Source organism: Dendropsophus ebraccatus, chromosome 3, assembly GCF_027789765.1.
Source record: "Dendropsophus ebraccatus isolate aDenEbr1 chromosome 3, aDenEbr1.pat, whole genome shotgun sequence".
Lineage (NCBI taxonomy): Eukaryota > Metazoa > Chordata > Amphibia > Anura > Hylidae > Dendropsophus > Dendropsophus ebraccatus.
Window position 1 is genome coordinate 188,324,376 of NC_091456.1, and position 27,011 is coordinate 188,351,386.

Below are 27,011 nucleotides of genomic sequence, written 5' to 3' on the forward strand. Positions count from 1 at the left end.
GGTTGCTGTATCTGCAGAGTGGGTAACATGATCATACATAGTACAAGTACATAGACGACAAGATGGTCACTATAAATAGTTACAGCCGGGGACTGAGGAGAATGTGTGACTGTTATCTACATTTAGTGGTCACTACTCACCTGGGCGGTTACCTGTAGTGATGTCCTCCTTATACTGCTCATCACTGCCGTATTCGGTCTCTTCTTTAACTTTTTGTATAGCGTTAATTCTGTTCAGATCCTTCCATGTTGTGATGTCCTCCTTATACTGCTCATCACTGCTCACATCTGTCTCTACTTTCACCCTTATTTCTGTATCATTAATAGGAATCAGATCCATTCTTGTAGTGATGTCCTCCTTATACTGCTCATCACTGATGTCATCTGTCTCTTCTTCTTTTACCATAATGTCTGTATCATTAATAGACTTCAAATCCTGCCCTGTAGTGATGTCCTCCTTATACTGCTCATCACTGCTCACATCTGTCTCTTCTTTCATCCTTATTTCTGTATCATTAATAGGGATCAGATCCATTCTTGTAGTGATGTCCTCCTTATACTGCTCATCACTGCTGTCATCTGTCTCTTCTTCTTTTACCATAATGTCGGTAGCATTAATAGACTTTAGATCCTTCCCTGTAGTGATGTCCTCCTTATACTGCTCATCACTGCTGTCATCTGTCTCTTCTTCTTTTACCATAATGTCGGTAGCATTAATAGACTTTAGATCCTTCCCTGTAGTGATGTCCTTATACTGCATATCACTGCTCACATTCGTTTTCAAAGCATTAATATTGTTCCCACCTTCCCCCTGATTCATAAGATGTGAAAGAAATATTGTAAGAGTCATCAGACAGTAGGAGAAGTCAGGTGGGATGTACAGATCATAGGGAACATCTCCATCTACCTGATCCTGATCCTGTGGGAGAAGAGGACGGGGACATCTCTCTGGTGCTGTTCTCTTACTGGATCTGACTGGAGGGAACACATACAGAGACTGAATTCATTCTTTCCATCCAGTCTGTATACAGACCCCACACACCAGTCCTCTCCCCCTGTATACAGACCCCCCACACCAGTCCTCTCCCCCTGTATACAGACCCCCCACACCAGTCCTCTCCCCCTGTATACAGACCCCCCACACCAGTCCTCTCCCCCTGTATACAGCCCCCACACACCAGTCCTCTCCCCCTGTATACAGACCCCCCACACCAGTCCTCTCCCCCTGTATACAGCCCCCACACACACACCAGTCCTCTCCCCTGTATACAGACCACACACTCCAGTCCTCTCCCCCTGTATACAGACGCCCCACACACCAGTCCTCTCCCCTGTATACAGACCCCACACACCAGTCCTCTCCCCCTGTATACAGACCCCACACACACCAGTCCCCTCCCCCTGTATACAGACGCCCCACACACCAGTCCCCTCCCCCTGTATACAGACGCCCCACACACCAGTCCCCTCCCCCTGTATACAGACGCCCCACACACCAGTCCCCTCCCCCTGTATACAGACGCCCCACACACCAGTCCCCTCCCCCTGTATACAGACGCCCCACACACCAGTCCTCTCCCCTGTATACAGACCCCACACACACCAGTCCTCTCCCCTGTATACAGACCCCACACACACCAGTCCTCTCCCCCTGTATACAGACCCCACACACCAGTCCTCTCCCCCTGTATACAGACCACACACACACCAGTCCTCTCCCCTGTATACAGACCCCACACACACCAGTCCTCTCCCCTGTATACAGACCCCACACACCAGTCCTCTCCCCTGTATACAGACCCCACACACACCAGTCCTCTCCCCCTGTATACAGACTCCACACACACCAGTCCTCTCCCCCTGTATACAGACCCCCCCCACACCAGTCCTCTCACCCTGTATACACCCCCCCCCCCCCCACACCAGTCCTCTCCCCTGTATACAGACCCCACACACCAGTCCTCTCCCCCTGTATACAGACCCCCCACACACCAGTCCTCTCCCCCTGTATACAGACCCCACACACCAGTCCTCTCCCCCTGTATACAGACCCCACACACACCAGTCCTCTTCCCCTGTATACAGACCCCACACACCAGTCCTCTCCCCCTGTATACAGACCCCACACACCAGTCCTCTCCCCCTGTATACAGACCCCACACACCAGTCCTCTCCCCCTGTATACAGACCCCCCACACCAGTCCTCTCCCCCTGTATACAGACCCCACACACCAGTCCTCTCCCCTGTATACAGACCCCACACACCAGTCCTCTCCCCTGTATACAGACCCCACACATCAGTCCTCTCCCCCTGTATACAGACCCCACACACCAGTCCTCTCCCCTGTATACAGACCCAACACACCAGTCCTCTCCCCCTGTATACAGACCCCACACACCAGTCCTCTCCCCTGTATACAGACCCCACACACCAGTCCTCTCCCCCTGTATACAGACCCCACACACCAGTCCTCTCCCCCTGTATACAGACCCCCCACACCAGTCCTCTCCTGTCTCCTCCCATCTTACTGTGGATATTGGAGTTTCCTTCCCTCTGTTTCTCAGTATACAGGAGTATATAGTTCGGTAGTTTCCTGCTTCCTGTAACCTCAGCACAGCCCCGCCCCTTCTGCTGACGTCACAGGAGACAATACACTCCACATCTACTCTGCTGTGCTGGATGAGCTGAAGTGGTGTGTGTGCAGCAGAGCTGTGTGTGTGATGTGTGTGGAGTAGAGCTGTGTATGTGTGTTATATATCCCTGCAGCAGAGCCCTGTGTGTAATGTACATGTAGCTGAGCTGTATATGTGTAATGTACATGTAGCTGAGCTGTATATATGTGTAATGTACATGTAGCTGAGCTGTATGTGTGTAACGTACATGTAGCTGAGCTGTATATGTGTAATGTACATGTAGGTGAGCTGTATATGTGTGTAATGTACATGTAGCTGAGCTGTATGTGTGTAATGTACATGTAGCTGAGCTGTATATGTGTAATGTACATGTAGCTGAGCTGTATATATGTGTAATGTACATGTAGCTGAGCTGTATGTGTGTAACGTACATGTAGCTGAGCTGTATATGTGTAATGTACATGTAGGTGAGCTGTATATGTGTGTAATGTACATGTAGCTGAGCTGTATGTGTGTAATGTACATGTAGCTGAGCTGTATGTGTGTAATGTACATGTAGCTGAGCTGTATGTGTGTAATGTACATGTAGCAGAGCTGTATGTGTGTAATGTACATGTAGGTGAGCTGTATATGTGTGTAATGTACATGTAGCTGAGCTGTATATGTGTAATGTACATGTAGCTGAGCTGTATGTGTGTAATGTACATGTAGCTGAGCTGTATGTGTGTAATGTACATGTAGCTGAGCTGTATATATGTGTAATGTACATGTAGCTGAGCTGTATGTGTGTAACGTACATGTAGCTGAGCTGTATATGTGTAATGTACATGTAGGTGAGCTGTATATGTGTGTAATGTACATGTAGCTGAGCTGTATGTGTGTAATGTACATGTAGCTGAGCTGTATATGTGTAATGTACATGTAGCTGAGCTGTATATATGTGTAATGTACATGTAGCTGAGCTGTATGTGTGTAACGTACATGTAGCTGAGCTGTATATGTGTAATGTACATGTAGGTGAGCTGTATATGTGTGTAATGTACATGTAGCTGAGCTGTATGTGTGTAATGTACATGTAGCTGAGCTGTATGTGTGTAATGTACATGTAGCTGAGCTGTATGTGTGTAATGTACATGTAGCTGAGCTGTATATGTGTAATGTACATGTAGCTGAGCTGTATATGTGTAATGTACATGTAGCTGAGCTGTATATATGTGTAATGTACATGTAGGTGAGCTGTATGTGTGTAATGTACATGTAGCTGAGCTGTATATGTGTGTAATGTACATGTAGGTAAGCTGTATGTGTGTAATGTACATGTAGCTGAGCTGTATATGTGTAATGTACATGTAGCTGAGCTGTATATATGTGTAATGTACATGTAGCTGAGCTGTATATGTGTAATGTACATGTAGCTGAGCTGTATATATGTGTAATGTACATGTAGCTGAGCTGTATGTGTGTAATGTACATGTAGCTGAGCTGTATATGTGTAATGTACATGTAGCTGAGCTGTATATATGTGTAATGTACATGTAGCTGAGCTGTATATGTGTAATGTACATGTAGGTGAGCTGTATGTGTGTAATGTACATGTAGCTGAGCTGTATATGTGTGTAATGTACATGTAGCTGAGCTGTATGTGTGTAATGTACATGTAGCTGAGCTGTATATGTGTAATGTACATGTAGCTGAGCTGTATATATGTGTAATGTACATGTAGCTGAGCTGTATGTGTGTAACGTACATGTAGCTGAGCTGTATATGTGTAATGTACATGTAGGTGAGCTGTATATGTGTGTAATGTACATGTAGCTGAGCTGTATGTGTGTAATGTACATGTAGCTGAGCTGTATGTGTGTAATGTACATGTAGCTGAGCTGTATGTGTGTAATGTACATGTAGCTGAGCTGTATATGTGTAATGTACATGTAGCTGAGCTGTATATGTGTAATGTACATGTAGCTGAGCTGTATATATGTGTAATGTACATGTAGGTGAGCTGTATGTGTGTAATGTACATGTAGCTGAGCTGTATATGTGTGTAATGTACATGTAGGTAAGCTGTATGTGTGTAATGTACATGTAGCTGAGCTGTATATGTGTAATGTACATGTAGCTGAGCTGTATATATGTGTAATGTACATGTAGCTGAGCTGTATATGTGTAATGTACATGTAGCTGAGCTGTATATATGTGTAATGTACATGTAGCTGAGCTGTATGTGTGTAATGTACATGTAGCTGAGCTGTATATGTGTAATGTACATGTAGCTGAGCTGTATATATGTGTAATGTACATGTAGCTGAGCTGTATATGTGTAATGTACATGTAGGTGAGCTGTATGTGTGTAATGTACATGTAGCTGAGCTGTATATGTGTGTAATGTACATGTAGCTGAGCTGTATGTGTGTAATGTACATGTAGCTGAGCTGTATATGTGTAATGTACATGTAGCTGAGCTGTATATATGTGTAATGTACATGTAGCTGAGCTGTATATGTGTAATGTACATGTAGCTGAGCTGTATATGTGTAATGTACATGTAGCTGAGCTGTATATGTGTGTAATGTACATGTAGCTGAGCTGTATGTGTGTAATGTACATGTAGCTGAGCTGTATATGTGTAATGTACATGTAGCTGAGCTGTATGTGTGTAATGTACATGTAGCTGAGCTGTATATGTGTAATGTACATGTAGCTGAGCTGTATATGTGTAATGTACATGTAGCTGAGCTGTATGTGTGTAATGTACATGTAGCTGAGCTGTATGTGTGTAATGTACATGTAGCTGAGCTGTATATGTGTAATGTACATGTAGGTGAGCTGTATGTGTGTAATGTACATGTAGCTGAGCTGTATATGTGTAATGTACATGTAGCTGAGCTGTATATGTGTAATGTACATGTAGCTGAGCTGTATGTGTACACAGTAGTGCTGTATATGTGTAATGTACATGCAGTGGCGGTCTTTGGCACCAAGCACCCCAGATCGCTTGGGGCCCCCAACATCCAGGGGGGCCCCCACGCCCCGCTCTTGTGCTCAAACCGCTGGACAGGGCCGCTGCCCCGCTCGCTGCTGCCATCTGAACTGTAACTATGAGCACTCGTAATGAGCGCTCATAGTTACATGCAGCAGCACTGACAGGGCGGGGGACATTGGCCCCCTTCCTGTCAGTCACTCTTGTGGCCGCAGGAAGGGTTTTCCCTGTGGTCACAAGTGGCCGCTCTGTCCTTGTGGTGCCGGCGCTCCAGTGACATCACTGGAGCATCGGCGCCAGGACAAGGGGAGTGCGGCCTCTTGTGATCGCAGGGAAAACCCTTCCTGCGGCAACAAGAGTGAAGAGAAGAGGAGACGCCCAGACCCAGGTGAGTATAAGTGTTTGTTTTATTGTGTTATATACTATATGGGAGGGGCAGTACACAGGGGTCTGTTTAACTGGGGAAGCGCACATGGGGGGGTCTATAAAAATGGGGGGAGCACACAGGGGGGCTATAGACTACTGGGGCTTTACAGAGGGGTCTATATACTACTGGGGGCAGCACACAGGGGGTCTATATACTACTTGGGGCAGCAGAATGGGGTCTATATACAACTTGGAGAGCACACAGGAGGTCTATATCCAAGTGGGAGAGCACAAAGGGGGTCAAAATACTACTGGTGGGGCACACAGTGGGTCTATATACTACTGGTGGGGCACACAGAGGGTCTATATACTACTGGGGGAACATAAAGGGGGTCTATATACTACTTGTGAGGCACACAGATGGTCTATATATAACTGGGGGAGCACACAGGGGTCTGTATACAACTGGGGCAGCACACAAGGGGTCTATATAATACTGATGGGGCACACAGGGGGTCTATATACTACTGGGGGAACCACACAGGGGGTTTATATACTACTGGAGGAGCACACAGGGGTCTGTATCCAAGTGGAGGAGCACACAGGAGGTCTATATCCAAGTGGGGGAGCACACAGGGGGGCTAAATACCCCTGAGGGAGCACACAGGGGGCCTATATACTAATGGGGGAGCACACAGGGGGTATATACAACTGGGGGCAGCACACAGGGGGTCTATATACAACTGGGGCAGCACACAGGAGGTCTGTATACTTCTGGGGAAGCACACGGGGGGCTATATATAACTGGGGGAACACACAGGGGTCTATATACTACTGGGGGAAGCAAACAAGGGGTATATACTACTGAGGGCAGGACACAAGGGGTATATACTATTGGGGGCAGCACACAAGGAGTATATATTACTGGAAGTAGCGCACAACGGGTATATACTACTGGGGGCAACACACAGCGGTCTATTGTTTTGGAATGCGTGTCGAGGGGGGGCCCCAGAAATGCCAAGACCACCCCTATGTAAATGTAGCTGAGCTGTATGTGTGTAATGTACATGTAGCTGAGCTGTATGTGTGTAATGTACATGTAGCTGAGCTGTATGTGTGTAATGTACATGTAGCTGAGCTGTATATGTGTAATGTACATGTAGCTGAGCTGTATATGTGTAATGTACATGTAGCTGAGCTGTATATGTGTGTAATGTACATGTAGCTGAGCTGTATATATGTGTAATGTACATGTAGCTGAGCTGTATATGTGTAATGTACATGTAGCTGAGCTGTATATGTGTGTAATGTACATGTAGCTGAGCTGTATATGTGTAATGTACATGTAGCTGAGCTGTATGTATGTAATGTACATGTAGCTGAGCTGTATATGTGTAATATACATGTAGCTGAGCTGTATGTGTGTAATGTACATGTAACTGAGCTGTATGTGTGTAATGTACATGTAGCTGAGCTGTATGTGTACACAGTAGAGCTGTATATGTGTAATGTACATGTAGCTGAGCTGTATGTGTGTAATGTACATGTAGCTGAGCTGTATGTGTGTAATGTACATGTAGCTGAGCTGTATGTGTACACAGTAGAGTTGTATATGTGTAATACAGGGGTGTGCTTGGCTGGGGGGTATATGCCATTAAGGCTGGGCACAGAGGGGACTCAGTACTATATAGGGAACAAAGGGGGCTTCATAGTATAGGGGACTTGAGGGGGCACTGTTACTGTGTGAAGCAATACACATGAGGATTTTGGTTAGAAATTGGCATAATGCTACAATGAGGAGTCTAAAATGTTTGCCTGGTAGATTCTATGGAGATGACTGGAGAAGTCTTTTTGATAGCCGGGCCAGATGGAGAAGAAAAGGAAAAACAAACAACCTTGATTAGCAAAAACGTCACTAGCAATTCATGCAGTGAAGACGCCCCCTGTAAGTCACTGGATGTAGCTGCACTATAATCACTTAAAACATCTGCAGAACCTAAGTAGGCTGGATCTTCCTCTCCTATATGGTCACTGCTTAGGGAGAATATTGGTCGGTCTTTGTATAGTGGATTTTATTCAGTAACAGTACAGTGGTATTATCCAGTTACTGTGTCGTGAAGATGGTAGTGGTCATGGTGTATTATTTGCCCAGTGTATACTGGTAACATTGGTAATATCTGTGTTTATATGGGGTATTTTATTGCGTAATATTAGTCATTATGTGGTGGAATTGGTACTGGTCATGGTGTGGTTTTGTTTATGTTACTTGTATATTGGTATTATTGGTAATATCCGTCTCGGCATAGTGGGTTGGTCAGTAACAGTGTGACGGTAACAAGTATGGTGATAATATTTGCTTCTTGTATACTGGTGTTATTTGGTAACTATGACTGTAGAGATATACAGTATTATGCAGCTCTGAACCACATATAGACTTCACAGATTCTCTTTAAAGGGGTTATCCAGGTGTAGACAAACATGGCTGCCTTCTTCCAGAGACAGCATTGCTCCTGTCTCTGATTGTATGTGGGATTTGCAGCTCAGTTCCATTGACATGATTGAAGACTAATTGTAATACCATACACAACCTGGGGATGGGGTGGTGCTGTTTGTGCAAGAAAGTATCTTGTAATCTTGGATAACCCCTTGATGACCCAGGACACACCTGTACGTCCTGGGGCGGGTAGGGGAGTTCAGATGCATTTAAATGGCTTTTTTTCCCCCATCGGTGGTGGGATCATGGAGAGGCGATCCCTGCTTGTTGCTGGCCAAGGGCTCTGTGCTGTAATGGTGCTGATCCCAACTCAGCACTCTTGCTCTGGGCTTCAGCAGCCCTTAGTAATGGATCACTGATCTCATTGATCAATGCAGCATGTATACACAGCATTGATCTCTATGAGAGATCAGTACAGTTATAAAAGAAGTCTCCCAGGAAAACTTCAAATTACAGTGTAAAAAAATAAATATTTTTTCATTAATAAAAAAAAATCCTATCCCATAATAAAAGTTTAACCTCTTAAGGACATATGCCTTACCCGTACGGCATATGTCCGAAAGAGGATTTCAGAAGGGGGGCCGCGCCTCGACCCCGCCTGCTATCTGCAGCACGGGACCGCGGCTATTAGCTGCTCCCGCTAATTAAGACTCTTAGATGCAGCTGTCATGTATGCATCTAACAGTCTTATTTGTAGCCCATGGTGTCTAGTGGCGGGATCCCTTGGTTTACCGGGCCGGGCCTCAGCGTTGGAATGGAATGAGAGATCAGTGTAGTTGTATTAGAAGTCCCCCAGGGGGACTTCTAATTAATGTATAAGTAAAAACAACAAAAAAAAAAAAGTGTCTTCATTAATAAAAAAAAACCCCTCCCTTAACCCCTTCCCGCATTAGGACGTACCGGCACGTACAAATCTGCAGCCCGTTCCCGCAGATGGACGTGCCGGCACGTCCTCTGAATGACAGGGGCGCAGGAGCTGCGCTCCTGTCATTCCCGGCGGGGCCCGGCTGTCAGTGATAGCCGGGCACCCGCCGCAACTGCCGAGATCCGGGCCAAGCCCGTATCTCGGCAGTTAACCCTATAGGTGCTGCGATCTGTGCGATCGCAGTACCTGTAGTGCTACAGGAAGGGAGAATCCTCCCTTCCTCCTCCATCGGGGCTGTGCGGTGAGATCGCACAGTCCCGATGGAGCTGTGACGTCAGGAGGCTTCCCCGAAGCCTCCTGGTGTCACAGCTACGGAAGCTGGTCAGGCTCAGCCTAAGGCTGATCAGCTTTGCCTTTTACAAGCATAGTGCATTGCAGTGCTGATGAGCTCTGCAATGCACTGTGCCTGTAATAAGGCAATTTTACAGTAAAGTCCCCATGGTGGGACTAAAAACAGTGTTAAAAAAAACACACACACACACACACACACAAAATACATTTATAATAAAATAAAATTTACACATAATCCCCATAGCCCCCAATACAATAATAAATGTAAAAAAAAAAGTACACATATTTTGTATCACCGTGTGCGTAATGACGCAGGCAATACAAATATTACATGAACCCCTTAGTGACCGCCAATACGTATTTTTACGGCGGTCACTAATGGGCTTTATTCCGATACGTACGCCTTTTAGTGGCGGACGTATCGGAATGCTCTGCCGTCCCCTTGCGGCGGCAGAGCGGGGGATTAGCTGTCAGTGTGACACCTGATCTCCCCCTGACACTACCCCGAGCGGAAGTTCCTCCGCTCCAGGTAGTTTAACCCAATGAATGCCGCTGTCGGCACCCCGGAATACCTGTAACCACCCCGCATTACCTGTAACCACCCTAGATTACCTGTAACCACCCCAGATTACCTGTAACCACCCCAGATTACCTGTAACCACCCCGCATTAACTGTAACCACCCCAGATTACCTGTAACCACCCCAGATTACCTGTAACCACCCCGGATTACCTGTAACCACCCCAGATTACCTGTAACCACCTCACATTAACTGTAACCACCCCAGGTTACCTGTAACCACCCCAGATTACCTGTAACCACCTCACATTAACTGTAACCACCCCAGGTTACCTGTAACCACCCCAGATTACCTGTAACCACCCCACATTACCTGTAACCACCCCACATTACCTTTACCCACCCCAGATTACCTGTAACCACCCCGCATTACCTGTAACCACCCCAGATTACCTGTAACCACCCCACATTACCTTTACCCACCCCACATTACCTGTAACCACCCCGCATTACCTGTAACCACCCCACATTACCTGTAACCACCCCACATTACCTGTAACCACCCCGCATTACCTGTAATCTCCCCAGATTACCTGTAACCACCCCACATTACCTGTAACCACCCCACATTACCTTTACCCACCCCAGATTACCTGTAACCACCCCGCATTACCTGTAACCACCCCAGATTACCTGTAACCACCCCACATTACCTTTACCCACCCCACATTACCTGTAACCACCCCGCATTACCTGTAACCACCCCACATTACCTGTAACCACCCCACATTACCTGTAACCACCCCAGATTACCTGTAACCACCCCGCATTACCTGTAATCTCCCCAGATTACCTGTAACCACCCCACATTACCTTTACCCACCCCACATTACCTGTAACCACCCCGGATTACCTGTATCCACTCCGGGCTACCTGTAACCACTTGGCATTACTTGGAACCACCCCAGGCTACCTGTAACCACCCTGGGCTACCTGTAACCACCCCGCATTACCTGTAACCACCACAGATTACCTGTAACCACTCCAGATTACCCGTCACCACCCCACATTACCTGTAACCACTCCAGATTACCCGTAACCACCCCAGATTGCCACACCTTCTCGATTGTCGATCACCACCCCAGATAGCCAGTAAACACCCCCTGATTGCCCATAACCACCCCCAGATAGCCAGTAAACACCCCCAGATTGCCCATAACTACCCCCAGATAGCCAGTAAACACCCCAAGATTGCCTGTAATCACCCCAGATTGCCACAGACTGCCCGTCACCACCCCAGATTGCCCATCACTACCCCAGATAGCCAGTAACCAACCCAGATAGCCAGTAACCACCCCAGATTGCCCATAACCACCCCAGCTTGCCCGTAACCACCCCAGATGGGCAGTAAACACTCCCTGGCTGCCCGTAAACACCTCGAGATTACCTGTAATCTCAATTTTTTTTAGCAACTTTGCTATTCTAATAACCGATACTAGCTGCGGTTTTGCTCCAGCAAAATGACACTCCTTCCCTTCTGAGCCCTGCTATGTGCCCATACAGTGGTTTATGTCCACATATGGGGTACCGTTGTACTCAGGAGAACCTGCTTTACAAATTTTGGGGTGCATCTTCTCCCCTGTTCCTAGTGAAATTGAGAAATTTTAAACTAAACAAACAAATTGTTGGAAAAAATCATTTTTTTCATTCTTACTGTCTAATTCTGAATACTTTCCTCTAATACCTGTGGGGTCAAAATGCTTACCAGACCCCAATCTGAATTCTTTGAGGGGTGCACTTTCCAAAATGGGATGACATTTGGGGGGGTTCTATTCTGCTGACACTACAGGGGCTCTGCAAATGCACCTGGCGCTCAGAAACTTCTTCAGAAAAATCTGCACTGCAAATGCTAATTGGCGCTCCTTCCCTTCTGAGCCCGGCTGTGTGCCCATACAGTGGTTTATACCCACGTATGGGGTACCGTTGTACTCAGGAGAACCTGCGTTACAAATTTTGGGGTGCATCTTCTCCTCTGTTCCTAGTGAAATTGAGAAATTTCAAACTAAACAAACATATTATTGAAAAAATTCAATTGTTTCATTCTTACTGTCTAATTTTGAATACTTTCCTCTAATACTTGTGGGGTCAAAATGGTCACCACACCCCAAGATGAATTCTTTGAGGGGTGTACTTTGCAAAATGGGGTGACTTTTGGGGGGTTTCTATTCTGCTGACACTACAGGGGCACTGCAAACGCACCTGGTGCTCAGAAACTTCTTCAGAAAAATTTGCACTGAAAAAGCTAATTGGCGCTCCCTTCCTTCTGAGCCCTGCTGTGTGCCCATACAGTGGTTTACGCCCACATATGGGGTACCGTTCTACTCAGGAGAACCTGCGTTACAGATATTGGGGGGCGTTTTCTCTCATGTTGCTTGTGAAAATGAGATAATTTAATGTAAACAAATATATTATTGCAAAATTTCTATTTTCCATTTTTTACGGCCTAATTGTGAATACTTTCCTCCAGCCCCTGTAGGGTTAAAATACTTATGATACCCCTAGATTAATTCTTTAGGGTGTGTAGTTTCTAAAATGGGGTCACTTATGGGGGTTTCCAGTATACAAGCCTTTTAAATCCACTTAAAAAAAGAACTGGTCCCTAAATAAATCAGTTTTGGAAATTTCATGAAAATTTGATAATTTGCTGATACATTTCTAACCCCCGTAACACCCTAAAAAAGTGAAATATGTTTATGAAATGAAGTCAGAATAAAGAAGACATATTGAAAATGTGACTTAGTAATTAATTTATGTCATGTGACTTTCTGTTTTTAGAAGCAAAGAATTTCAAAGTTTGTAAAGTGCAAATTTTTCAAATTTTTCATGATATTTTGATGTTTTTCACAAAAAAACACACAAGACAGTGACCAAATTTTGCCACTAATATAAAGTACAATATGTTACAAAAAAACAATCTCAGAATCGCTAGCATACGTTAAAGCATCACTGAGCTATAAGCGCATAAAGTAAGACAGGTCAGATTTTGAAAAATGAGCCTGGTCATTAAGGCCCAAATAGGCTTAGTCTTGAAGGGGTTAATAAAAGTCTGAATCACCCCCTTTTCCCATTTTATAAATGTAAATAAATAAACAAACATGTTTAGTATCAGCGTGTGCGTAATCGTGTAAACTATTAAATTTATCACATTCCTGCTCTCGCACGGTAAACAAAGACTAGCCAAAGTGCAAAAATTGCGCATTTTTGGTCGCATCAATCCAGAAAAATTGTAATGAAAGAAAGAACACAAACAAATGACACCTCAGTCAGCCCCATAGAGATATGATAACAGCGTTATAAGCATGGTAATAGAGAAATTTTAAGTAACTTTTTTTCTGCAAAAGGTTTTATTTTTTTAAAAGCCATCAAATAAATTTAATATAATAAATAAAAGTTATGCAAGTTGCATATCGTTTTAATCGTACCGACTTGAGGAACATATATAACATGTCAGTTTTTCCATAGAACGAACGGCGTAAAAAAACCCAAGAAAAAGAATTGCGTAATGCCCACTGCTGCTAAGCCAGCCCCCACAGTAACGCCCACTGCTGCTAAGCCAGCCCCCTCAATAACATCCCACTGCTGCTAAAACAGCCCCCTCAGTACCACCCAACTCCTGCTAAGCCAGCCCCCTCAGTAACGCCCACTGCTGCTAAGCCAGCCCCCTCAGTAACACCCACTGTTGCTAAGCCAGCCCCCTCAGTAACGCCCACTGCTGCTAAGCCAGCCCCCTCAGTAACCCCCACTGCTGCTAAGCCAGCCCCCTCAGTAACGCCCACTGCTGCTAAGCCAGCCCCCACCCACTGCTGCTAAACCAGCCCCCTCAGTACCACCCGCAACTGATAAGCCAGCCCACTCCTCACCTCAATGCTAAACCAACCCCCTCAGTACCACCCGCTGCTGCTAAACCAGCCCCCTCAGTACCACCTGCTACTGCTAAACCAGCCCCCTCAGTACCACCCGCTACTGCTAAGCCAGCCCACTCCTCACCTCAATGAGGCCAATGTGATCAGCCCAGGATATCATATCACACAACAGACACCCCACAGCCGCTCCTGCCTCAGCCTGCAGAGGGAATGTAACCATCACATAGTGACCTATCAGCACCTGGGAAAGCTGGGAAAACAGAAGGGCATGAGTGTATATGTTATTCCTGCACAGGCTTTCATCACAGCTGGATAATTGTGATCTTATAACAACATGAAGACAGAGACAGAAAGAGATATACAGAGATAGCAGGAAATGGAGAGACAGAGAAGAAGGGGGCAGTGAAGTGAGAGACAGAGAGTGAGGTGAAAAGGGATAGGGAGAGAATAGACACAGAGAGGGATGCAAATATAGAGATTATAATGTACTTTCCCAACAACCACCCAACTTTCCCAGGTGCTGATAAACCAAGCTTAGAAAGTAGTCGGAACTACAGCCACTCACAGGAATTAGGATGAGTTGAAGATGTGTCTGCACCTAAGAGAGCAGAGTGATGTACACCAACACCTCACACTCTGTCTCTTTCCCTCACACTTCACCCCCCCCCCTAGGGCTGGGCGGTATACCGTCAAAATACCGATACCGTCACTGGCGTCGGTTAACCGACCTCAACTCTGCCAGGACGGTATCTGCGGTATTTCCCCCCCTTACCCGGCGGCCGCATGCTCTGCCCCTCTCAGATCTCCCTCGCTGAGGGGGGGGGGCCAGGGCAGCATGTGACAGTGACTGGGGGCAGAGAGAGAGATGGAGAGATAGATAGTACATAGGAGTCCTATCTATCTATCTATCTCCTATCTATCTATCTATCTATCTATCTATCTATCTATCTCCTATCTATCTATCTATCTATCTATCCATCTATCTATCTATCTCCTGTCTGTGTGTGTGTGTGTGTATATATATATATATATATATATATATATATATATATATATATATATATATATAACGAACTTTGGGTGCCAGCAGACGAATCCCAGACCTTGGACCAAGTCAGCTAGTAAAAAAATACTCTGCAGCACTCTGATGGTAATACAAACGTGAAAACGTGAATTTATTCCATATAACAATGTGCAGCAAACTTCACAAGTAATATACAACGTTTTGGCGTCTCTTATGCCATTTTTAAGTGCCACTTGAAAATGGCGTAGGAGACACCAAAACGTTGTGTATTACTTGTGAAGTTTGCTGCACATTGTTATATGGAATAAATTCACGTTTGTATTACCATTGGAAAATAGGGTTTTCAAAAGGGGTGTGGATTTTAAAAGGGGCGTGTCATAATTATCGTTCAATTTATCGTTACCGCGACGACATGTATGATAAACCGCGATATTGATTTAGGCCATTATCGCCCAGCCCTACCTCCCCCCTTCTCTGTCTCCATTTCCTGCTGTCTCTGTATATCTTGTCCCTTCTCTGCCTCTCCTGCTATCTCTGTATACCTCTCCCCCTCACACCTGTTCAGCACACATGTTGTTATGAGATGACATGATCCTGTGCAGGAATAACGTATACACTTAGTCACACATACACAAGCACCCAGCTTTCCCAGGTAGCAGAGTTGTGCAAATAACAGTCAGTAATAGACAGATATATGTGAGGTAATTCCACTGGCCCATAGGAAAGTAGAGGAGCTGCCTGTGTGAGGAAACAGCTGGGTAAATGTGCAGCCATGACTGACACCCATATAGGAGAGATTCCGTTAGTTCATGATCATGTGATCAGTATCCCAGCCTGCTTGGTTATTGGCCAGCAAGCCTCATGTGACTAATAAGCCAAACAGAAGTGACAGGACAAGTGATGCAAATTAGCCATGGGCAAGGGGGATGGTTTACAAGCCAGGACAGAGAATACAGCTCAGAGCAGTGACTGCCCACTGACAGGCTGACACAAAATGGCTGCACACTGACAGGCTGACACTAAATGGCAACACACTGACAGGCTGACACAAAATGGCTGCACACTGACAGGCTGACACAAAATGGCCGCAGCTAGAGATAAGAGGGGACACAAAATGGCCGCAGCTAAAGATAAAAGGGGACACAAAATGGCCGCAGATAAAGATTAGAGGGGACACAAAATGGCCACAGCTAGAGATAAGATGGGTCACCAGTAACAGGAAAACACAGAACTTCCTAGCCAGCAGCTGAGAGCAGAAAAGTGGCTGAAAACAGCAGAACAGATATACCATCCCTATGTGAGTAATGTATAGGAATAGAAATATGGGTAAATGTTTTTTAGTTTAGTACCCCTTTAACAGGAGCTATTACACCAAGGATGGCCACTCAGTATAGAGGCGGTTGCTAGCGATCATTTTAACGGACCGCCGGAACTTTCGTGCGATCCGATCAGCGATCTGCTCATTGAGTCTGCCACAGGCAAGCTCAATGAGCAGAGTGCCTATTACACTGATCAATGCAATGCCTATAGCATAGCATTTTTCAGTGTTTGCAATCTATTGATTGCAGGTAAAAGTCCTCCAGGGGGACTGAAAATGTAAAAAAGTTTTTATAAATTCCCCAAAGCCCCTCAACCAATAAAAGTAAAAAACACCTCCTTTTCCCATTATATAAATAAAACATATAAAAATAAATAAAGATATTATATATCGTAGCGTGTGTAATTCTCCGATCTGTTAAAATATAATAATCGTCATTGCGAACGGCATAAACGAAAAGAGGGAGAAAAGTGCGAGGATTGCTAATTTTTTGTTACATTATATATAAAAAAAAATTTATAAAAAGTGATCAAAACGTCTGAGCTACACAAATATGGTAGTAATAAAAACTAAAGATCATGGCGCAAAAAATTACACCCCATACAGCCCCGTAGGTGAAAAACTAAAACCGTTATAAGCGTCACAATAGGCCCATTTTATTAATAATTAATTGCAAAAAAAAAGGATTTCATAAAAAAAAATATATAACATCAGAAAATCTGTGTAAACCTGCATATGGTTGTGTTCAGACTGATCTATAGAATAATGGTATCATGTCGCTTTTACCGTATAGTGCATTACGTAGACACAGGAACCCTCCAAACGTTACCATATTGCATTCTTTTTTCACGATTACATCAATTTATATCTTCATAAATAATATATTTGGTATTCCATCATACATGTTATGGTAGAATAAAACAGGCCATTACAAAGTACAACTATGCCTGAAAAAAACAAGTCCTCACATGGCCCTGTAGATTAGAAAAATGAAAGTGCTAGAGCGCTTAGAAGGGGAGGATGAAAAAACGAAAACGCAAAAATGAAAATTTGTGCAGTCCACTGGGTCCCTTTGGGCTTGGTCCTCAATGAGATAATGAGACTCTTTTTATTAAGAATCATGAGGCCTAATAAACAATGTGTGGGAATAGAAATTCAAGACACAAATAGTCAAAAATGAACAAAATGAACAGAGTTCGCACAAACAAACAACAGCACCTGCAGCGGAATCTGTTGGTCATCATATAACTATGTAATTATCAGTAGATAGCAGTAATATGTAAGTGGGAGTATTCCCGATCAGAGGATTAGAGGGTGATACTTTAGGATATAGAAGAGGTAAGGGAGTCCACCAGACGCATGTATCTGTTAGCGGAGTAGTTAGTGGAAGCATGCCAACACCACTGTCCCCACACTTTGTCAATTTTTGGACAACCAAAGCTTTCCACTCCTCTATAGTAGGTCTAGGATCCATCCATCTAAGGGCTATTGCTTTTCTGGCTAGAAACATGTCTTCATGTATAAAGATGAGTTAGTGGTGGGTCCAAACCTTCTCATCCAGAATTCCTAACAGACAACTCTTAGGGCCCTTTTACACAGAAAGATTATCTGACAGATTATCTGCCAAAGATTTGAAGCCAAAGCCAGGACTGGATTTGAAAAGAGGAGAAATCTCAGGCTTTCCTTTATGACCTGATATCTGTTTATAGTCTCTGGTTTTGGCTTCAAATCTTTGGCAGATAATCTTTCTGTGTAAAAGGGCCCTTAGGTTCCACCACAATCGGGCGCTGTAGTATCCTGTTAAGTAGGTTGATGACCTTACCCCTATATGCACTGATAGAAGGGCAATCCCATATCATGTGGCGGAAATCCTATGACATCCTACACCTATAAAATTCAGGGGATGGCTATCAACCCATTTAATGCAGTCAGATTGGCGTCAGATAACGCTAATGGAAAATAAATAATTGTGTTAATTTATTATTGATTGCAGGAGAGAAAAATAAATGAGAGGATAAGGCTTCTTTCTATTCATCCTCTGAGAGACACGGAATCCAAGTTTCCCAGCCCAGAGTAATCTCCAAACTGTTTAATAATGGTGATAGCTAATGGGAGGGCAGTGCTCTGTTGGGACATGAATAATATTAGATTGTCCGCATACAGGGCTACCCGATCTTCCCTGATGCCATTACCAATTCCTCCAAAGCTCCTATGTTGATGGATGCATAGGACCAAAGGTTCGATTGCAATGGCAAACAATAGGTGCGAGATAGGGCAGCCCTGCCTAGTTCCATGGGCTCGGTGGAAATATGGAGACAGGATCCCATTGACGAATAGGCATGTACTTGGACAAGAATAAAGTAAGAAAATCCAGTTCCAAAAAAACAGGCAAAAAAACAACACCTCAAAGAGAAATGGCCGTTGGATGGAGTCGAAAGCCTTGGCTGTGTCTAGAGAGACCATCGCCCAATCCTTCCCTGTCGCTCCACTAACCTGAGCAATTACCTGGGCACGTCATATATTATCCGATGTTAAACACTCAGACATGAATCCGGCCTGATCGGAGTGAATAATCTCAGGAATCACTTTGTTAAGGCGGTTAGCCAATATATTAGTAAGGATTTTGTAATCAATGTTAAGTAAAGATATCGGCCTATAGGGGCTACATTCTAAGGGGTCCTTATCTGGTTTCAATATTACAACAATCATGACGTCATAAAATTAATCAGGCAGTTTACCCCTTTCCAGGGCGGTCTGGAGAATTGTCAGAAGACAAGGCGCCAAAGTGTCTATATATTTAACATATACCTCCAATGGAAAGCCATCGAGGCCAGGTGCTTTCTCTTTTGCCAACTCACTAATAACACTGGTCAACAGCCAAAAAGGTTCCGTCATCAAAACAGTTGATCCTAACTAATTTTGGGGTGCTGAAATCGAAAATGATGTTCAAATTTTGAAACTGGCTCTAATTTTCAAGATATAGACATACTTTCTATATTTCTCACAGCCTGTGATACAATACTGGGAAAAGTTTGCATCATCAGTATTGCATCATCAACTGGTATATTGTATCATCTTAGAATGACCAATATGGAAAAAAGGTATCAGGGTAAGGCTAGGTTCACACTGCGTTTTTGAAATCCGTTTTTTTGCAAAAAACGGATGAAAAAAAAGTATGCATTTGTGTGCATCCGTTCTTCCATTGACTTCCATTATAAAAAAAAACAAAAAAAAAAACAGATCAAAACGGATCCGTTTTTTTGACGGACACAAAAGTAGTGTCAGCTACGTTTTTGTGTCCGTTAAAAAAAACGGATCCGTTTTTTTTTTTTTTACAATGGAAGTCAATGGAAAAATGGATCAAAACAGATGCACACAAATGCATCCCTTTTTTGCAGAAAACAGATGAAAAAAAAACGGATTGCAAAAACGCAGTGTGAACCTAGCCTCAATGGAAGCCATCAATGCTTGCAGATTACTGTTGGACAGTTATCAGAGACAATCCCATGTATGAATACAAAAGACATGTGTAAATGCACCGAGAAGCCATTGAATAAGGAGCGACATTCCGGAGTTCAATAAACATAATTAATTTGTAAAGATTCTTGGATCTGCCTGTAAATTGTAGTTGATTTCAGATAGAACTAAGTTTCCTATTAATATATTTCAAAAGTTTATGAACAGCTTCCTTATGATTGCAGAAGTAATAAATATGTCGGCTATTATACTGTATTCTATACAATTCACAAAACAGTAACATGAGAACTCTTCCATATCATAGAAACTAGAGACAATTCACATTTTTCCTTGTGATATTTGAATTCAGCAATAAAAATCATTAAGAAATGGATAATTTTATTTCGGAACCAAACAACTTTTGAAAATTTGTCGGCCAGTGTAATTATCTGGATCTCCTCCAATGTGATCCGACTCTCAAGTGCGTCTCTACTGTCGGCCGTCAGTCTGGGAAAAGTGATATTGTCTAGGTATTTATATTTGTCGGGAGGGTATCATTCTGTGTGGCCAATAAATGTGTATAAAACCGTGCAAAGCGATCCACAATTTCACGGTTAGTCTTAAGAACGTTACCATGTTCATCCCTGATTTTCAAGATGGCCGGAGACTGGTTATTTTGATGAATTAGGTATACAAGTAGCTTACAGGATTGGTTGCCCATCTCAAAGGCTGTGCCTTTTCCTTAAGAACATGTAAGTAGTGCCTCCCAGCTGCTAACCATGCCTCCCTTATCTGGTCCGAGGGGTCTGCAACATATAATCTCTCGAACTCCCAATGACAGGTCTGCCCCATGTTTGTCCAGATGAGGGTTCAGAAGCAAGTTCAAGTCACCCAAACATAACCCCCCCCCCAGGGCCGCCATCAGGGCAGTATTGGCGGTACAGCTGTAAGGGGCCCGGCCTCAAACTAGGATCCAGGGGGGCCCGGCCGTCCAGCCTCCCTTCATACAGGCTCCTTACAGCTGTACCGCACAGGAAGGAAGAGGTAGAGACACAGGCCCCCCCCCCCCTCTCTGTCACATGCTGTAAGGTCGGAACATATGAGAGAGAGAGAGAGAGAGAGAGAGAGAGAGACCATCCTAGAATAGTATAGCAATCTGCTACTGCTGAACCAGTCCCTACCACACTGACAACTCAGCTCTGCTGTGCCTGCCTATAGCCCAATGTAATACAGCTCATTGTCCAGGTCACCGACCACCACAATACAGTGTAGGTATGTAAAATATATATCCACAAGACCACTGCCATAGAGATGAGAAGTGTATGTGGGACTAGGGGCACCACTTCAAATTGAGGATACAGGAGGGATTATTACAGTGTATGAGGGGCTAAGGGGGCTCTGCTATAGTATATGAGGATATAGGGGGGATTATTACAGTGTATGGGGGGCTGAGGGGGCTCTGCTATGGTATATGAGGATATAGGAGGGATTATTACAGTGTATTGGGGGCTCTGCTATAGTATATGAGGATATAGGAGGGATTATTACAGTGTATGGGGGGCTCTGCTATAGTATATGAGGATATAGGGGGGATTATTACAGTGTATGGGGGGCTCTGCTATAGTATATGAGGATATAGGAGGGATTATTACAGTGTATGAGGGGGCTCTGCTATGGTATATGAGGATATAGGAGGGATTATTACAGTGTATGAGGGGGCTCTGCTATGGTATATGAGGATATAGGAGGGATTATTACAGTGTATGGGGGGCTCTGCTATGGTATATGAGGACATAGGGGGGATTATTACAGTGTATGGGGGGCTGAGGGGGCTCTGCTATGGTATATGAGGATATAGGAGGGATTATTACAGTGTATGGGGGGCTGAGGGGGCTCTGCTATGGTATATGAGGATATAGGGGGATTATTACAGTGTATGGGGGGCTGAGGGGGCTCTGCTATGGTATATGAGGACATAGGGGGGATTATTACAGTGTATGGGGGGCTGAGGGGGCTCTGCTATGGTATATATATGGGGATATAGGAGGGATTATTACAGTGTATGGGGGGCTGAGGGGGCTCTGCTATAGTATATGAGGATATAGGAGGGATTATTACAGTGTATGGGGGGCTGAGGGGGCTCTGCTATGGTATATGAGGATATAGGAGGGATTATTACAGTGTATGAGGGGCTGAGAGGGCTCTGCTATGGTATATGAGGATATAGGAGGGATTATTACAGTGTATGAGGGGGCTCTGCTATAGTATATGAGGATATAGGAGGGATTATTACAGTGTATGGGTGGCTGAGGGGGCTCTGCTATGGTATATGAGGATATAGGGGGATTATTACAGTGTATGAGGGGGCTCTGCTATGGTATATGAGGATATAGGGGGGATTATTACAGTGTATGAGGGGGCTCTGCTATGGTATATGAGGATATAGGAGGGATTATTACAGTGTATGGGGGGCTGAGGGGGCTCTGCTATAGTATATGAGGATATAGGGGGGATTATTACAGTGTATGGGGGGCTGAGGGAGCTCTGCTATGGTATATGAGGATATAGGGGGGATTATTACAGTGTATGAGGGGCTGAGGGGGCTCTGCTATGGTATATGGGGATACAGGGGGGATTATTACAGTGAATGAGGGGCGGAGGGGGCTCTGCTATAGTATATGAGGATATAGGAGGGATTATTACAGTGTATGAGGGGCTGAGGGGGCTCTGCTATGGTATATGAGGATATAGGAGGGATTATTACAGTGTATGAGGGAGCTCTGCTATGGTATATGAGGATATAGGAGGGATTATTACAGTGTATTGGGGGCTCTGCTATAGTATATGAGGATATAGGGGGGATTATTACAGTGTATGGGGGGCTCTGCTATAGTATATGAGGATATAGGGGGGATTATTACAGTGTATGGGGGGCTCTGCTATAGTATATGAGGATATAGGAGGGATTATTACAGTGTATGGGGGGCTCTGCTATGGTATATGAGGATATAGGAGGGATTATTACAGTGTATGGGGGGCTGAGGGGGCTCTGCTATAGTATATGAGGATATAGGAGGGATTATTACAGTGTATGGGGGGCTGAGGGGGCTCTGCTATGGTAAATGAGGATATAGGAGGGATTATTACAGTGTATGGGGGGCTGAGGGAGCTCTGCTATGGTATATGAGGATATAGGGGGGATTATTACAGTGTATGGGGGGCTGAGGGGGCTCTGCTATGGTATATGAGGATATAGGAGAGATTATTACAGTGTATGAGGGGGCTCTGCTATGGTATATGAGGACATAGGAGGGATTATTACAGTGTATGAGGGGGCTCTGCTATGGTATAATAGGACATAGGAGGGATTATTACAGTGTATGAGGGGCGGAGGGGGCTCTGCTATGGTATATGAGGACCAAGGAGGAACCATTAGTGTGTGGGGGCCATTACTTTGTGAAGTACTCTGAGGGCAATTAAAGGGGTAGTGCGGTGTATAACATTTTTTCACTAAATAACACACATTACAAAGTTATGCAACATTGTAATTTGTGTTATTTAAGTGAATGGCCCCCTTCCCCATGTTTCCACCCTCCGATGCTTAACCCGGAAGTGTATACTCACGGAATCACTGTCGACCCCGGCCTCCATCTTGGGACAATCACGTTATCTTCAGGAAGTCGGCCGGACCGCTCCAGCCCTCCCTCATGCCGGCCCCCCACCAGCGCGTCATCAGCTGCTCAGCCGCCATTGGCTGAGCATAATAGAAGACGTCTGGGGCTTCCCTGAATAGAGTAAGGGTGCCTGTACACAGACAGATTTATCTGACAGATTTTTGAAGCCAAAGCCAGGAACAGACTAAAAACGGAACAGGTCAAAAGGGAAAGGCTGAAATTTCTTCTCTTTTCACATCCATCCCTGGCTTTGGCTTCAAAAATCTGTCAGATAAATCTCTCTGTGTAAAGGCACCCTAAGTGTGTGTGTGAGAGAGAGAGATGATTTCTGTGGACATGGAGTCTATATCCAGTCTGTATTGTATCTGTATACTATATATATCAGCAGTGGCTGACCAGGCATGCTGGGGGTTGTAGTTGCACAGTAGGTTAAGTGTGCTGTTTGTCTGCCGAAGCACCCACGCCCCAGCTAAGCGGGAGTGATGCGCCCTGTGCAACCTCACAGGTCGCATCCCCCAAGGCCGGCCCTGAGTCAAAGATACGTTCCATATTTTTTGTTAGTGGTGGTGGTGGGGGGGCAGACAATTTGGCTGTATGGGGCCCCGAAATTTCTGATGGCGGCCCCGACCCCCCCCCCATACCCCTGACTTTCGAGGTCATAACTAGGAGAAATCTGGTGAAAAATTTTATCAACCCCTAGACGACCTATGACGTAACTGTACGTCATGGCGCTGCTAGGGAAGTTCAAGTTGGATCCGCGCGGCAACCTCGCTTTGAACCACTGCGATCCCGGGTGCTATCTGCAGCTTTCGACTGTGTCTGTTAGAAGCACGGTCAGATCGCCGTGCCCACTAATTAGGCATTTAGATACAGCTGTCAAAGTTGACAGCTGCATTTAAATGCCTGTTTTACTGTTTTACCCCCTCCTTGATGGTCTAGTGGCGTGATTGCGGAGCAGCGGTCTCCGCTCCATATCTGGCCGGGGGTCTGCGGCGTAATGGCGCTGATCCCGGCTCGGTAATCTATTGCTCTCAGCTGCAGCAGCTGAGAGCAATAGAATACTGATCTCATTGATCTATGCAGTATATCTATACTGCATAATCTCAATGAGAGATCAATTTAGTTATATCGCCACATGCGTATTCGCCTGTACTACTAAATTATCATATTCCTGATCCCGCACGGTAAACTGCATTAGTGCAAAAAAATTCCAAAGTGCAAAATTTTGCATTTTTGGTCGCATCAAATCCAGAAAAATTGTGATAAAAAGTCGTATAAACACAACCAAAATACCGATAAAGTACAGATCATGGCACAAAAAAATGACACCTCACACGGCCCCATAGACCAAAAAATAAAAGCGCTATAAGCATGGTAATAGAGCAATTTTAAGGAACATATATTTATTTCAAAGGTTTTAATTTTTTAAAAGCCATTAAGTAAAATAAAAGTTACAAAAGTTACATAGCATCGTAATCGAACTGACTTGAGGAATATGTATAAGGCTGGGTTCACACTGCGTTTTTGCAATCCGTTTTTCCACGGATTGCAAAAACGGATGCATTTGTGTACATTCCTTTTGATCCATTTTTCCATTGACTTCCATTATAAAAAAAAAAGGGATCAAAACGGATCTGTTTTTTTTTGACGGACACAAAAACGTTGCTTACACTATTTTTTTGTCCGTTAACAAAAACGGATCCAATAAACGTATGCTAAAAACGCAGTGTGAACCCAGCCTACCATGTTAGTTTTACCCTAGGGCGAACATGCTTTTGTTTTTAAATTTCACCAAACATATAATTTTTTTCTGGTTTCACAGAATATTTTAGGCAACAATTACATCTGTCATTGCAAAGTACAATTAGTAAAAAGAAAAAGAGCATGGAGAAGACTACAATGATTGTAGGTACTATATAAACAATTTATAAACAATTAATAAGATCACAAACAATAAATATATGTAATAAAAACTTTCAAAAATACAAAAACAGCATGAATGCCCCAAGATGAATAGCTGCGATCATAGGCTGGTGTTGGGAATGCCGATCTTACTCACAGTTCATTACGCTATCCGGCCGGATAAACAGCTAATGTTCACAGAGTCTAGTCCATGAGAGTGGAGCAACCAGATGGTGTAGTCCTCAGCGTGTGACCTTTCAGACGCCGTGCCGTGGCCACAGCACGTGATATCCGCACGTGATATGATTGGTTGTCTTGGACGTAGAAAGACTCCCAGCAGAGTCGTACTAGGATCGCAGTTAGAGTAGATTAGATAGATGTATGATGGGGATAGTTGTCCACCGAATTATACTGTGCTAGACGCGTTTCGGAAACTCTCTTTCCATCCTCAGTAGCGAAATGGTTAATTCATTATTAAAGGAGACAATTTATAGTAACAAAAAGGAGAGAAAAGGAAAAAGATAAAAAAGTAATTGGATGGTTGTGACCTGGGTCTTTGGTAAATTCTAAAGCCTCGATCCTGTCTGTTCAACTGGAGCTCGCATCTAAAAATTAATCCATATAGTCCAATAAATAAACAAATCAATCAATATGACACAAAAATAATCTAATCCACAAGAAACTCATATATACAATAAGAAATAGTCTAAAACATAATCTGAAACACAAAAACGTAAAAAACGCATATAAAACGCATCGAGGCTATGTTCACACTACGTAAGTTTCCGGCCGTAGCGCGCTCCGTGAATACGCTTACGTAGTTAGCGTACAATGCAAAGTATACGATCCCGGCCGCACAGTTCACACTTCGTACGAATGTACGCCGGGATCGTATACGGCGCCGTAAGAAATGAACAAGACCATTGTTTCCAGCCGGAAGGCTTGTAACTTACGCCCGTAGCGTATCCCGCGGCTCCGTACGAAGTGGTGATTTCTTCATTTTTCCACTCTTCTATGCCGATCCAAAAGGTTCTGTGGGGTGTCCGGGGCTGGGCGAAGATTTCCAAGTAAAAGACCGCTGTCAGATCGCTTCGTAGGGGGCTCGGGAAGCGTAAGTATACTACGGGCGTACGTTCGCAATGCGTACACACTGCGTACGCATCCGCCTGCACATCGAATATTCGCACGGCCGTTGTTTCAGCCGCACATGTACGCGCCGTACGAAATGCGTACGGATGCGTACGTAGTGTGAACATAGCCCTCAGACGCATATTGTGTGAATATAGTTCAAAAGCATAAGTCACTAAAACATTAATCTTTGTGCAAATTAATAATAATTCTCATAGGACAGATAATCCAACAGAGGACACATCATGGTGCTGATAATCAGCCTGACACATGATGTGTCATCTAATCTGGAATAAATATATACATATTTTAAAGAAAACCAAAAATTTGTGGCTGATTTCACTACACTTCGGGAAGCTAGTAAGACACTAAGACAGT

At 44.4% G+C, this 27,011-nt stretch overlaps 1 protein-coding gene and 1 pseudogene across 1 annotated transcript in view; both read right to left on the reverse strand.

Annotated features, from left to right (window-relative positions):
* The window catches only part of LOC138786597 (zinc finger protein 208-like), a 646,972-nt pseudogene that overhangs the window by 193,417 nt on the left and 426,544 nt on the right, over positions 1-27,011 (reverse strand).
* LOC138787584 (oocyte zinc finger protein XlCOF7.1-like) overlaps positions 1-27,011 on the reverse strand; it is a 35,281-nt gene that overhangs the window by 2,412 nt on the left and 5,858 nt on the right. The window contains exon 2 of the mRNA XM_069964931.1: positions 2,529-2,631. Coding sequence (XP_069821032.1) covers positions 2,529-2,631 — 103 coding nt within the window. The remainder of the gene's footprint in view (positions 1-2,528; positions 2,632-27,011) is intronic.